The 13210-nt window shown below is 48.8% G+C and overlaps 1 protein-coding gene across 1 annotated transcript in view; it reads right to left on the reverse strand.

Moving 5' to 3' along the window:
• dnajc6 (DnaJ (Hsp40) homolog, subfamily C, member 6) overlaps nucleotides 1–13210 on the reverse strand; it is a 64182-nt gene that overhangs the window by 22276 nt on the left and 28696 nt on the right. Inside the window, exon 5 of the mRNA XM_039001743.1 lies at nucleotides 1944–2066. Coding sequence (XP_038857671.1) covers nucleotides 1944–2066 — 123 coding nt within the window. The remainder of the gene's footprint in view (nucleotides 1–1943; nucleotides 2067–13210) is intronic.

Consider the following 13210-nt stretch of genomic DNA (forward strand, 5'->3'; position numbering starts at 1 on the left):
TATAAGCTAGGATAGTCTTTATGATTCTTATAAGCTAGGATAGTCTTTATGATTCCAATTAGCTAGGATAGTCTTTATGATTCCTATAAGCTAGGACAGTCTTTATGATTCCAATTAGCTAAGATAGTCTTTATGATTCCTATAAGCTAGGATAGTCTTTATGATTCCAATTAGCTAGGATAGTCTTTATGATTCTTAGAAGCTAGGATAGTCTTTATGATTCCAATGAGCTAGGATAGTCTTTTTGATTCCAATGAGCTAGGATAGTCTTTATGATTCCTATAAGCGAGGATAGTCTTTATGATTCTTAGAAGCTAGGACCGTCTTTATGATTCCTATAAGCTAGGATAGTCTTTATGATTCCAATTAGCTAGGACAGTCTTTATGATTCCTATAAGCGAGTATAGTCTTTATGATTCTTAGAAGCTAGGATTGTAACGATAGTCTATGTCGTCCTCCTCATCGGACGAGGAGAGGCGAGAAGGATCGGACCAATATGCAGAGTGGTTCGTGCTCATGATGATTTATTAAAACCGAAACTGAACACTGAAATACAAAACAATAAACGAAGTGCAGAAAACCGAAACAGTACCGTGTGGTGAAAACACTAACACGGTAGACAAACTCCCACAAAACACACTTGAAACCCAGGCTGCCTAAGTATGATTCTCAATCAGGGACAACGATTGACAGCTGCCTCTGATTGAGAATCATACCAGGCCGAATACAAAATCCCAACATAGAAAATCACACATAGACAACCCACCCAACTCACGCCCTGACCAACTAAATAAATACAAAACAAGGGAAAACAGGTCAGGAACGTGACAAGGATAGTCTTTATGATTCTTAGAAGCTAGGATAGTCTTTATGATTCTTAGAAGCTAGGATAGTCTTTATGATTCTTAGAAGCTAGGATAGTCTTTATGATTCTTAGAAGCTAGGGCCCTTCCATGTTCTCTGTGCATGGCCAATATTTTTGGTTTCAGTCCCACATCGCTCCAATATCACTAAACAGGGACTCTTCACACAGAGTTTGTCTGTCACTATCTGCTGCCACAGTATCTAAATATAACTCGTATCTCTTTTGCTTAAGAAAGTTATACAGTTATAAATACATCTGGTTGAGGTAATGTTAAGATCATAAAACTGGGCCAAGTATTTCTAAGAGAGCAACATTCTTCCTTCAGCACAAAACGTTGAGGAAGACATTTGAGGAACTCTCATATAAACTAAAAGTGATTGCTCAACACAGATGAACTTGCCAACCACAATGAAATCACATACAAAAAGATGGAAAGCATTACAGTCCAGTCATATTGTACTGTAGTACATAACTAAAAACATGTACAGTATACTTTAAAGCATGTACAGTATACTTTGAAACATGTACAGTATACTTTTCTTTATCCATAATTATTTTGCTACAGCAAATGGACAGGACCAGGATTTGTATTATATGCTATTCTACTGTAGTCTATACTTCTCTCTTGAATACAGAGAACATCTGTCTTTGCTTAAGGTCTGCAATGCCAGTGAAAGAGCTCAGTGGAAACTAAAGCTGAAACAGAAACAATTGGAGCAGTATTCCAAGCTGTGTTTCTCTTGGACCCCAGGCAGTCCCACAAAACCAGAACAAACCCAGGACAAACCCAGGCTGGTAGGGAGGCAACAATGAGAGGGGGAGGAGGAGGAGGAGGAGGAGATGGAAGGAGAATGGAGTGAGAGGAATGTTGTGTAAACAAGAAAGAAGTGAGGATGAGTGTGAATGATGGTTCTCAGGACCGAGGCAACAATAAGAGGGGGGGAAAGAGGAGGTAGGAGATGGAGGGAGAAAGGAGAAGAGAAAGGAATGGTGTGTAAACAAGAGATGAGGAACAGAGGAAAAAGGACAGAGTGAAGAATGTGAATGTGAATAAACATTCCTGTGGGTCTCATCTTACCGAGCAGGTGATGACACACACATTCTTGGGGTTCTGTTTGAGCCAGTTGTGCATGTTCTTACACACCGCAAACAGGTTGTGCAGGCTGGGAGCCTGGCGGGATGGCCAGTTACACTCTGAGACCTGGAAATGGGGGGGGGGGGGGCGGTAAGAGAGATGCGGAGGGGAGAGAGAAGAGGGGTGAATAGAGAGAGAGAGAGAGAGGGGGGAGAGAGATAGAGAGAGAGAGAGAGAGAGGAGGATAAGAGAGATGGGGAGGGGGGAGAGAAGAGGGGTGAAGACAGAGAGAGAGAAAGAGAGAGGGGGGAGAGAGAGAGGGAGGGGAGGGGGTGAGGGAGTGGGAGAGAGAGAGAGGGGGGGTAAGAGAGGGGGAGAGAAGAGGGGTGAAGAGACAAAGAGAGAGAAAGAGAGAGAGAGAGAGAGAGAGGAGAGAACGATTATAAGTAACGTCCTTGCAGTGAAAGCAACATGTGCACAAATCACGAGTTACCATGATGAGTCATGTAATTATAATGACTTTAGCAGACAAAAAAATATGGATGAATCCATCGATGACATCCCCCCATTGTTTCCTATGAGAATTGCCTTCGCTAGAAGCCTGTGTTTCAGACATAAGGAAGTGGATGGCTGAAAACGTTCTACTTTTAAACTCGGACAAAACAGAGATGCTTGTTCTAGGTCCCAAGAAACAAAGAGATATTCTGTTAAATCTGACAATTAATCTTGATGGTTGTAAAGTCGTCTCAAATAAAACTGTGAAGGACCTCGGCGTTACTCTGGACCCTGATCTCTCTTTTGACGAACATATCAAGACTGTTTCAAGGACAGCTTTTTTCCATCTATGTAACATTGCAAAAATCAGAAATTTTCTGTCCAAAAATGATGCAGAAAAATTTATCCATGCTTTTGTTACTTCTAGGTTAGACTACTGCAATGCTCTACTTTCCGGCTACCCGGATAAAGCACTAAATAAACTTCAGTTAGTGCTAAATACGGCTGCTAGAATCCTGACTTAGAACCAAGAAATTTGATCATATTACTCCAGTGCTAGCTTCCCTACACTGGCTTCCTGTTAAGGCAAGGGCTGATTTCAAAGTTTTACTGTTAACCTATAAAGCGTTACATGGGCTTGCTCCTACCTATCTTTCCGAGTTGGTCCTGCCGTACATACCTACACGTACGCTACGGTCACAAGACGCAGGCCTCCTAATTGTCCCTAGAATTTCTAGGCAAACAGCTGGAGGCAGGGCTTTCTCCTATAGATCTCCATTTTTATGGAATAGTCTGCCTACCCATGTGAGAGACGCAGACTCGGTCTCAACCTTTAAGTCTTTACTGAAGACTTATCTCTTCAGTAGGTCATATGATTAAGTGTAGTCTGGCCCAGGAGTGTGAAGGTGAACGGAAAGGCTCTGGAGCAACGAACCGCCCTTGCGGTCTCTGCCTGGCCGGTTCCCCTCTCTCCACTGGGATTCTCTGCCTCTAACCCTATTACAGGGGCTGAGTCACTGGCTTACTGGTGCTCTTTCATGCCGTCCCTAGGAGGGGTGCGTCACTTGAGTGGGTTGAGTTACTGACGTGATCTTCCTGTCTGGGTTGGCGCCCCCCCTTGGTTTGTGCTGTGGTGGAGATCTTTGTGGGCTATACGCGGCCTTGTCTCAGGATGGTAAGTTGGTGGTTGAAGATATCCCTCTAGTGGTGTGGGGGCTGTGCTTTGGCAAAGTGGGTGGGGTTATATCCTTCCTGTTTGGCCCTGTCCGGGGGTATCATCGGATGGGGCCACAGTGTCTCCTGACCCCTCCTGTCTCAGCCTCCAGTATTTATGCTGCAGTAGTTTATGTGTCGGGGGGCTAGGGTCAGTTGGTTATATCTGGAGTACTTCTCCTGTCTTATCCAGTGTCCTGTGTGAATTTAAGTATGCTCTCTCTAATTCTCTCCTTCTCTCTTTCTTTCTCTCTCTCGGAGGACCTGAGCCCTAGGACCATGCGTCAGGACTACCGGGCATGATGACTCCTTGCTGTCCCCAGTCCACCTGGCCTTGCTGCTGTTCCAGTTTCAACTGTTCTGCCTGCGGCTATGGAACCCTGACCTGTCCACCGGACGTGCTACCTGTCCCAGACCTGCTGTTTTCAACTCTCTAGAGACCGCAGGAGCGGTAGAGATACTCTTAATGATCGGCTATGAAAAGCCAACTGACATTTACTCCTGATTATTATTTGACCATGCTGGTCATTTATGAACATTTGAACATCTTGGCCATGTTCTGTTATAATCTCCACCCGGCACAGCCAGAAGAGGACTGGCCACCCCTCATAGCCTGGTTCCTCTCTAGGTTTCTTCCTAGGTTTTGGCCTTTCTAGGGAGTTTTTCCTAGCCGCCGTGCTTCTACACCTGCATTGCTTGCTGTTTGGGGTTTTAGGCTGGGTTTCTGTACAGCACTTCGAGATATTAGCTGATGTACGAAGGGCTATATAAAATAAACTTGATTTGATTTGATTTGATTGCTCAGTGGCGCATTTTATGATCAGGAAGTGTCATTTCAGTGTGTCGCCATCTTTCTACATGGAGGAGTTTTTGGAAACATTGCATGCTCAGTTTGTACTACTTTAGGAAGTGAGGTTGCAGGCTCAGTGCTGCCACCTCTCATGGAATATCTCAAGTTGAAGGCCAACCAGGGTACTGCAGGCTGCCATTAGCAACTAAATGATCCTTATAACTTAGTCTGTGTGGGATTTCAAAGTAATCGGTTCAAAGACATACATCTGGTGAAATACAACAAATTATTGGTTACATGATTGTGTTCTAATTTTCTTTTTATATCCACGAATATTGACCACAAAGAGCACCATTTCCAAATTCACTACCCCTGTCTGCACATTATGCCCTGAATCTATTCTACCACGCCCAGAAATCTGTACCTTTTATTCTCTGTCCCCAACGCACTAGACAACCAGTTTTGATAGCCTTTAGCCGTACCCTCATCCTACTCCTCCTCTGTTCCTCGGGTGATGTGGAGGCTAACCCAGGCCCTGCGTGTCCCCAGGCACTCTCATTTGTTGAATTCTGTAATCGAAAAAGCCTTGGTTTCATGCATGTTAACATCAGAAGCCTCATCCCTAAGTTTGTTTTACTCACTGCTTTAGCACACTCCGCCAACCCTGATGTCCTTGCCGTGTCTGAATCCTGGCTTAGGAAGGCCACAAAAAATGTGTAGATTTCCATACCCAACTACAACATTTTCCATCAAGATAGAACTGCCAAAGTGCGAGGAGTTGCAATATACTGCAGAGATAGCTTGCAAAGTTCTGTCACACTTTCCAGGTCTATGCCCAAACAGTTCGAGCATCTAATTTTAAAAATGAATCTCTCCAGAAATAAGTCTCTCGCTGTTATAGACCCCCCTGAGCTCCCAGCTGTGCCCTGGACACCATATGTGAATTGATTGCCCCTCATCTATCTTCAGAGTTCGTTCTGTTAGGTGACCTAAACTGGGATATGCTTAACACCCCAGCAGTCCTACAATCTAAGCTAGATGCCCTCAACCTCACACAAATCATCAAGGAACCCACCAGGTACAACCCTAAATCTGTAAACATGGGCACCCTCATAGATATTATCCTGACCAACTTGCCCTCCAAATACACCTCTTCCGTTTTCAATCAGGATCTCAGCGATCACTGCATCATTGCCTGCATCCGCTATGGGTCCACGGTCAAAAGACCACCCCTCATCACTGTCAAACGCTCCCTAAAACACTTCTGCGAGCAGGCCTTTCTAATCGACCTGGCCCGGGTATCCTGGAAGGATATTGACCCCATCCCGTCAGTCGAGGATGCCTGGTCGTTCTTTAAAAGTAATTTCCTCACCATCTTAAATAAGCATGCCCCTTTCAAAATATGTAGAACTAAGAACAGATATAGCCCTTGGTTCACTCCAGACCTGACTGCCCTTGACCAGCACAAAAACATCATGTGGCGGACTGCAATAGCATCAAACAGTCCCCGTGATATGCAACTGTTCAGGGAAGTCAGGAACCAATACACGCAGTCAGTCAGGAAAGCAAAGGCTAGCTTTTTCAAACAGAAATTTGCATCCTGAAGCTCTAACTCCAAAAAGTTTTGGGACACTGTAAAGTCCATGGAGAACAAGAGCACCTCCTCCCAGCTGCTCACTGCTCTGAGGCTAGGTAACACGGTCACCATCAAAAAATCCATGATAATCGAACATTTCAATAAGCATTTCTCTACGGCTGGCCATGCTTTCCTCCTGGCTACCCCAGCCCCGGCCAACAGCTCCGTCCCCCTTGCCCGAGCCTCCCCAGCTTCTCCTTCCCCCAAATCCAGATTGCAGATGTTCTGAAAGAGCTGCAAAACCTGGACCCGTACAAATCAGCTGGGCTAGACAATCTGGACCCTCTCTTTCTAAAACTATCTGCCGCCATTGTTGCAACCCCTATTACCAGTCTGTTCAACCTCTCTCTTTCGTATCGTCCGAGATCCCCAAAGATTGTCCGATCATCCAAGATCGTCCGAGATCCCCAAAGATCCCCAAAACTCTCCTTCCAGACTCATATTAAACATCTCCAATCCAAAATCAAATCTAGTATCGGCTTTCAATTCCGCAACAAAGCATCCTTCACTCACGCCGCCAAACTTACACTAGTAAAACTGACTATCCTACCGATCCTCGACTTCGGCGATGTCATCTACAAAATAGCTTCCAATACTCTACTCAGCAAACTGGATGCAGTCTATCACAGTGCCATCCGTTTTGTTACCAAAGCCCCTTATACCACCCACCACTGCGACCTGTATGCTCTAGTCGGCTGGCCCTCGCTACATATTCGTCGCCAGAACCACTGGCTCCAGGTCATCTATAAGTCTATGCTAGGTAAAGCTCCGCCTTATCTCAGCTCACTGGTCACGATAACAACACCCACCCATAGCACCTGCTCCAGCAGGTATATCTCACTGGTCATCCCCAAAGTCAACACCTCCTTTGGCCGCCTTTCCTTCCAGTTCTCTGCTGCCAGTGACTGGAACGAATTGCAAAAATCGCTGAAGCTGGAGATTTATATTTCCCTCACTAACTTTAAACATCAGCTATCTGAGCAGCTAACCGATCGCTGCAGCTGTACATAGTCCATCTGTAAATAGCCCACCCAATCTACCTACCTCATCCCCATATTGTTTTTATTTACTTTTCTGCTCTTTTGCACACCAGTATCACTACTTACACACCACCATCTACTCATGTATCACTCTAGTGTTAATCTGCTAAATTGTAATTATTTCGCTACTATGGCCTATTTATTGCCTACCTCCTCACGCCATTTGTACACACTGTATATAGACTCTTTTTTTCTATTGTATGCTTGTTTATTCCATGTGTAACTCTGTGTTGTTGTTTGTGTCGCACTGCTTTGCTTTATCTTGGCCAGGACGCAGTTGTAAATAAGAACTTGTTTTCAACTAGCTTACCTGGTTAAATAAAGGCGTCACGTTCTGACCTTAGTTACTTTGTTATGTCTTTATTTTAGTTTGGTCAGGGCGTGAGTTGGGGTGGGCATTCTATGTTGTTTTTTTTATGTTTTTGATCTATTGTCCTATGGTCCAGGGTATCCTGCGCCGGCTCTGCGTGCTGTGTCTCCGGGGCGCTGGGAGGGTGCAGTGAGTCCTATGCCTGCGCTCCGCTCGTGCCGGGGGAATGTGGGAATTGAGCCTAAGGGGGAGGTGCACGTAGGATGCACCAGATCTCCAGTGCTCACCCACAGCCCGGTTCAACCTGTGCCTGCACTCTGGAGGGTCCGGGCTAGAGTAGTCATCCAGCCTGGGGGAGTGGTGCCAAGGCTGCGCACCAGAGCTCCAGTGCTCCCCCACAGCCCAGTCCTTCCGGTGCCTCCTCCAAGCACCAGGCCTCCTGTAGGTCTCCCCAGCCTGGTGGGTCCTGTGGCAGCCCCACGCACCAGGCTGTCTCTCCGTCTCCTCCCTACAGGTGCTTCCGTCTGTCCTGAGCCGCCCGAGCCGCCCGTCTGTCCAGTGGTGCCCTTTACTAGGGTCTCCAATCCTGGGTCGGTGACAAGGGTCGCCGCTCCTAAGGTGTCACAGAAGTGGGGCGAGACTATGGTGGAGTGGCGTCCTCGTCCCGCTCCAGAGCCGCCACCGCGGTAAATGCCCACCCAGACCCTCCCCTATAGGTTCAGGTTTTGCGGCCTGAGTCCGCACCTTTGGGGGGTGGGGGGTACTGTCACGTTCTGACCTCAGTTACTTTGTTATGTCTTTATTTTAGTTTGGTCAGGGCGTGAGTTGGGGTGGGCATTCTATGTTGTTTTTTCTATGTTTTGTTCTATTGTCCTTTTCTATGTGTTTGGCCTAGTATGGTTGTCAATCAGACAATCAGAGGCAGGTGTCAGTTGTTGTCTCTGATTGGGAGCCATATTTAGGTTGCCTGTTTTTCATTGTGTTTTGTTGGTGATTATTTTCTGTGTAGTGGATGTCACCTTACAGAACTGTTGCGTTTCGTTCTCCTTTGTTATTTTGTTTAGTGTTCTATGTTTAATAAATATAATGATGAACACTTACCACGCTGCGCTCTGGTCCTCACCTCATTCCAACGACGAGCGTTACAAAAGGTGAAATAAAATAAAATAAACTATAATGTGGATCCTGTTTTCTGGAAACAGTACCATGGTCGTCCGTCCACTTGAAATCCTAAATGCGAGGGGTTCTCCCCTGGTGCGTGTGTGTAATGAAAAAGGGGTGATAATAGTAGACCACTCAGGAAACCAACACTCGACCCCTCTGATGTAAAAAAAAACTCTGATGTAAAAAAACTACAGACCGGTATCCTTTCTTTCCATTCCAAAACACTTGAGCGTGCTGTCTCTGACCAACTCTCTCAGAATGATCTTCTTCACCCTAACAAGTCAGGCTTCAAGAAGGGTCACTCAACTGAGATTGCTCTCCTCTGTCACGGAGGCTCTCCGCTCTGCCAAAACTGACTCTCTCTCCTCTGCTCTCATCTTCCTAGATCTATCTGCTGGCTTCCACACGGTGAACCATCAGATCCTCCTTTCCACCCTCTCAGGGCTGGGTGTCTCAGGCTCTATCAGATCCTCCTCTCCACCCTCTCAGGGCTGGGTGTCTCAGGCTCTATTAGATCCTCCTTTCCACCCTCTCAGGGCTGGGTGTCTCAGGCTCTATCAGATCCTCCTCTTCAATATAACAGAGGCCAGGGTGTGACAGTACCCCCCCCCCCCCCCCCCCCCCCCCAAAGGTGCGGACTCCGGCCGCAAAACCTGACACAGAAGGGGAGGGTCCGGGTGGGCCTTCCTATGGCGGCGGCTCGGGTGCGGGACGTGGACCCCCCTCCACCATAGTCACTACCCGCTTTGGTGGCGCCTCTGGAACGGCGAGTCCCGGACTGAATACCATCCCAGAGGGCGCCACTGAACTGAGGGGCAGCTCCGGACTGAGGGGCAGCTCCGGACTGAGGGGCAGCTCCGGACTGAGGGGCAGCTCCGGACTGGCAGATGGCTCTGGCGGATTCTGGCTGACTGACGGCTCTGGCGGATCCTGGCTGGCTGGCTCTGGCGGATCCTGGCTGACTGACGGCTCTGGCGGATCCTGGCTGGCTGACGGCTCTGGCGGATCCTGGCTGGCTGGCTCTGGCGGATCCTGGCTGGCTGACGGCTCTGGCTGGTCATGGCTGGCAGATGGCTCTGGCGGATTCTGGCTGACTGACGGCTCTGGCGGATCCTGGCTGGCTGACGGCTCTGACGGATCCTGGCTGGCTGACGGCTCTGGCTGGTCATGGCTGGCTGACGGCTCTGGCTGGTCATGGCTGGCTGACGGCTCTGGCTGGTCATGGCTGGCTGACGGCTCTGGCTGGTCATGGCTGGCTGACGGCTCTGGCTGGTCATGGCTGGCTGACGGCTCTGGCTGGTCATGGCTGGCTGACGGCTCTGGCTGGTCATGGCTGGCGGAAGGCTCTGGCTGCTCATGGCTGGCGGAAGGCTCTGGCTGCTCATGGCTGGCGGAAGGCTCTGGCTGCTCATGGCTGGCGGAAGGCTCTGGCTGCTCATGGCTGGCGGAAGGCTCTGGCTGCTCATGGCTGGCGGAAGGCTCTGGCTGCTCATGGCTGGCGGAAGGCTCTGGCTGCTCATGGCTGGCGGAAGGCTCTGGCTGCTCATGGCTGGCGGAAGGCTCTGGCTGCTCACGGCTGGCGGAAGGCTCTGGCTGCTCCTGTCTGGCGGAAGGCTCTGGCTGCTCCTGTCTGGCGGAAGGCTCTGGCGGCTCCTGTCTGGCGGAAGGCTCTAGCGGCTCCTGTCTGGCGGACGGCTCTAGCGGCTCCTGTCTGGCGGACGGCTCTGAAGGCTCGGGACAGACGGGCGGCTTTGAAGGCTCGGGACAGACGGGCAGCTCTGACGGCTCGGGACAGACGGGCAGCTCTGACGGCTCGGGACAGACGGGCAGCTCTGACGGCTCGGGACAGACGGGCAGCTCTGACGGCTCGGGACAGACGGGCAGCTCTGACGGCTCGGGACAGACGGGCAGCTCAGGCGCCGTTGGGCAGACGGGCAGTTCAGGCGCCGCTGGGCAGACGGATGGCTCAGATGGTGCTGGGCAGGCAGGCAGCTCAGACGGCGCTGGGCAGACGAGCAGTGCAGGCGGCGTTGGGCAGACGGCCGACTCTGACCTGCTGAGGTGCACAGTAGGCCTGGTGCGTGGTGCCGGAACTGGTGGTGCCGGACTCGAGACACGCACCTCAAGGCTAGTGCGGGGAGCAGGAACAGTGCGTACAGGGCTCTGGAGACGCACATTAGGCCTAGTGCGTGGTGCCGGAACTGGTGGTACCGGGCTGGGGACACGCATCTCAGGGCTAGTGCGGGGAGGAGGAACAGGGCTCTGGAGACGCACAGGAGGCTTGGTGCGTGGTGTAGGCACTGTCTTAACCAGACGGCTAGCACGCACCTCAGGACGAGTATGGAGAGCTGTTCCCGGTGACATCAAATCCCGCACACGCTCCTTCAAGCGGATGCGGTGCTTTATGCTCCACAACAGCAAATCCCTCTTCTCTCTCTCCTCCAATTTCCCCATTAATTCATCCACAGTCTCAGCTTCATTCCCATTGCTCACCTCCAATATCAGCCCGACTGTCTCTGGTTCTTTCTTCGGCTCCTCACGAGAAGCACGGGGAGCTGGATCAATTCTCCTACTTGACCCAGCTACACTCCCCGAGAGCCCCCCCCCCAAGACATTTTTGGGGTTGCCAGCCGCTCTGCCGTGCTAGCTCCTCATACCGGCGCCTCTCTGCTTTCGCTGCCTCCAGCTCTGCCTTGGGGCGGCGATATTCCCCTGGTTGTGCCCAGGGTCCTCCGCCATCTAATATTTCCTCCCAATTCCCATAGTCCTGCGATCGCTGCTGCTGCCTTGTATCACGCTGCTTGGTCCTGGTATGGTGGGTAATTCTGTCACGATCGTCTTCTGGTGAAAGAGTGGACCAAGTCGCAGCGTGATATGAATACATCTTCCCTTTTATTTATAACGAAGATGAACACGAAACGAAACACTTTTACAAACTATACAAAACAACAAACGACCGTGAAGCTACAAAACGAAAGTGCACACACAAGCTACTAACGTTTAGACATAGACAATTACCCACAACACCTAAAGCCTATGGCTGCCTTAAATATGGCTCCCAATCAGAGACAACAATAAACAGCTGTCTCTGATTGAGAACCAAACCAGGCAACCATAGACTTTCCTAAACCTCTATACTGAACACAACCCCATACACTATACACAACCCCTAAACAATACACACACCCTAAACTAGACAAAACACACAAACATCCCATGTCACACCCTGACCTAACTAAACTAATAAAGAAAATCAATATAACAGAGGTCAGGGTGTGACAGTGGCGCAGCAGTCTAAGGCATTGTATCTCTGTGCAAGAGGCGTCACTACAGTCCCTGGTGCGAATCCAGGCTGTTTCACATCCGGACGTGATTGGGAGTTCCATAGGGCGACGCACAACTAGCCCAGCGTTGTCAAGGTTTGGCTGGGGTAGGCCGTCACTGTAAATAAGAATTTGTTCTTAACTGACTTGCCTAGTTAAATAAAGGTTAAAAAATATAAATGTAAAAATATAATTAGTAGAAAGAGGAGGAAGGGAAGCGCTACTAAGGTACACAATAGTACATTTTGGTAGATAGAAGATGCTCTTTGGGAAAAGGGGTAGATTGGTCATCAAAAAGAAAGGAGGACCAAGGCACTCTTCATATAATTTATTAAAATGCCTTTATTTGTATGGATGTTCAATAGAAACAAAGTTTTACGTGTCAGATTTTTTAAACTTTGTTTCTATTGAACATGCCCATACAAATAAAGGCATTATTATTAATTTTATGAAGAGTGCCTTGGTCCTCCGTAAAAATGTAACTGTTGGCTGGGCGCCTCGCTTGTGCCATCAAACCCCTGCAACGTATCCAGAATGCTGCAGCCCGCCTGGTGTTCAACCTTCCTAAATTCTCCCATGTCACCCTGCTCCTCCATACACTCCATTGGCTTCCAGTCAAAGCTTGCATCCATTACGAGACATGGTACTTGCCTACAGAGCAGCAAGAGGAACTGCCCCTCCCTACCTTCAGGCTCTGCTCCAAGCCTACATCCCAACCAACGCACTCTGTTCTGACACCTCTGCTCTCTTGGTCGTCCCACCTCAAATGGAGGGCAGGTCCTGCTCAGTCCAGTCAAAGCTTTTCTCTGTACTGGTACCCCAATGGTGCTAGGACAGGAGTCCCTTCCCATCTTCAGAACTCATCAAAGAGTATCTTAAATAAGAATTATCAGTCTTCTAATTCCCCACCCAACAAAAACAAAGTGCACATATTTTCCAACTAGCACTGACTTTGCTGATAACTTCTTTATTGAGGAAGAATGTACTCACTACGACTGTGATATGTGGTGGTCTCAACTAGCTATATTAAGATGAATGCACTAACTGTATCTAATTGAACAGTAAATCAGTTGAAGTGGGAAGCCGACATAGTAGTGACTGGAGTCCTGTGTAGACTCTATACCTTCTGCCTCACTGTGAGAGAAACTGAGCCAAGTCTTACTCTCCAAGTTCAGTCTTTGATTCTGATTTAGGTCTATGCATAGGACAATGCACTTTCACAGTGTTCAGTGGGTATGCTATGTTTGCCATGAAACACAATACCTGGTGCCTATGGCACGTGTCAAACTCATTCCACGGA

Source organism: Salvelinus namaycush, chromosome 10 (genome assembly GCF_016432855.1).
Source record: "Salvelinus namaycush isolate Seneca chromosome 10, SaNama_1.0, whole genome shotgun sequence".
Lineage (NCBI taxonomy): Eukaryota > Metazoa > Chordata > Actinopteri > Salmoniformes > Salmonidae > Salvelinus > Salvelinus namaycush.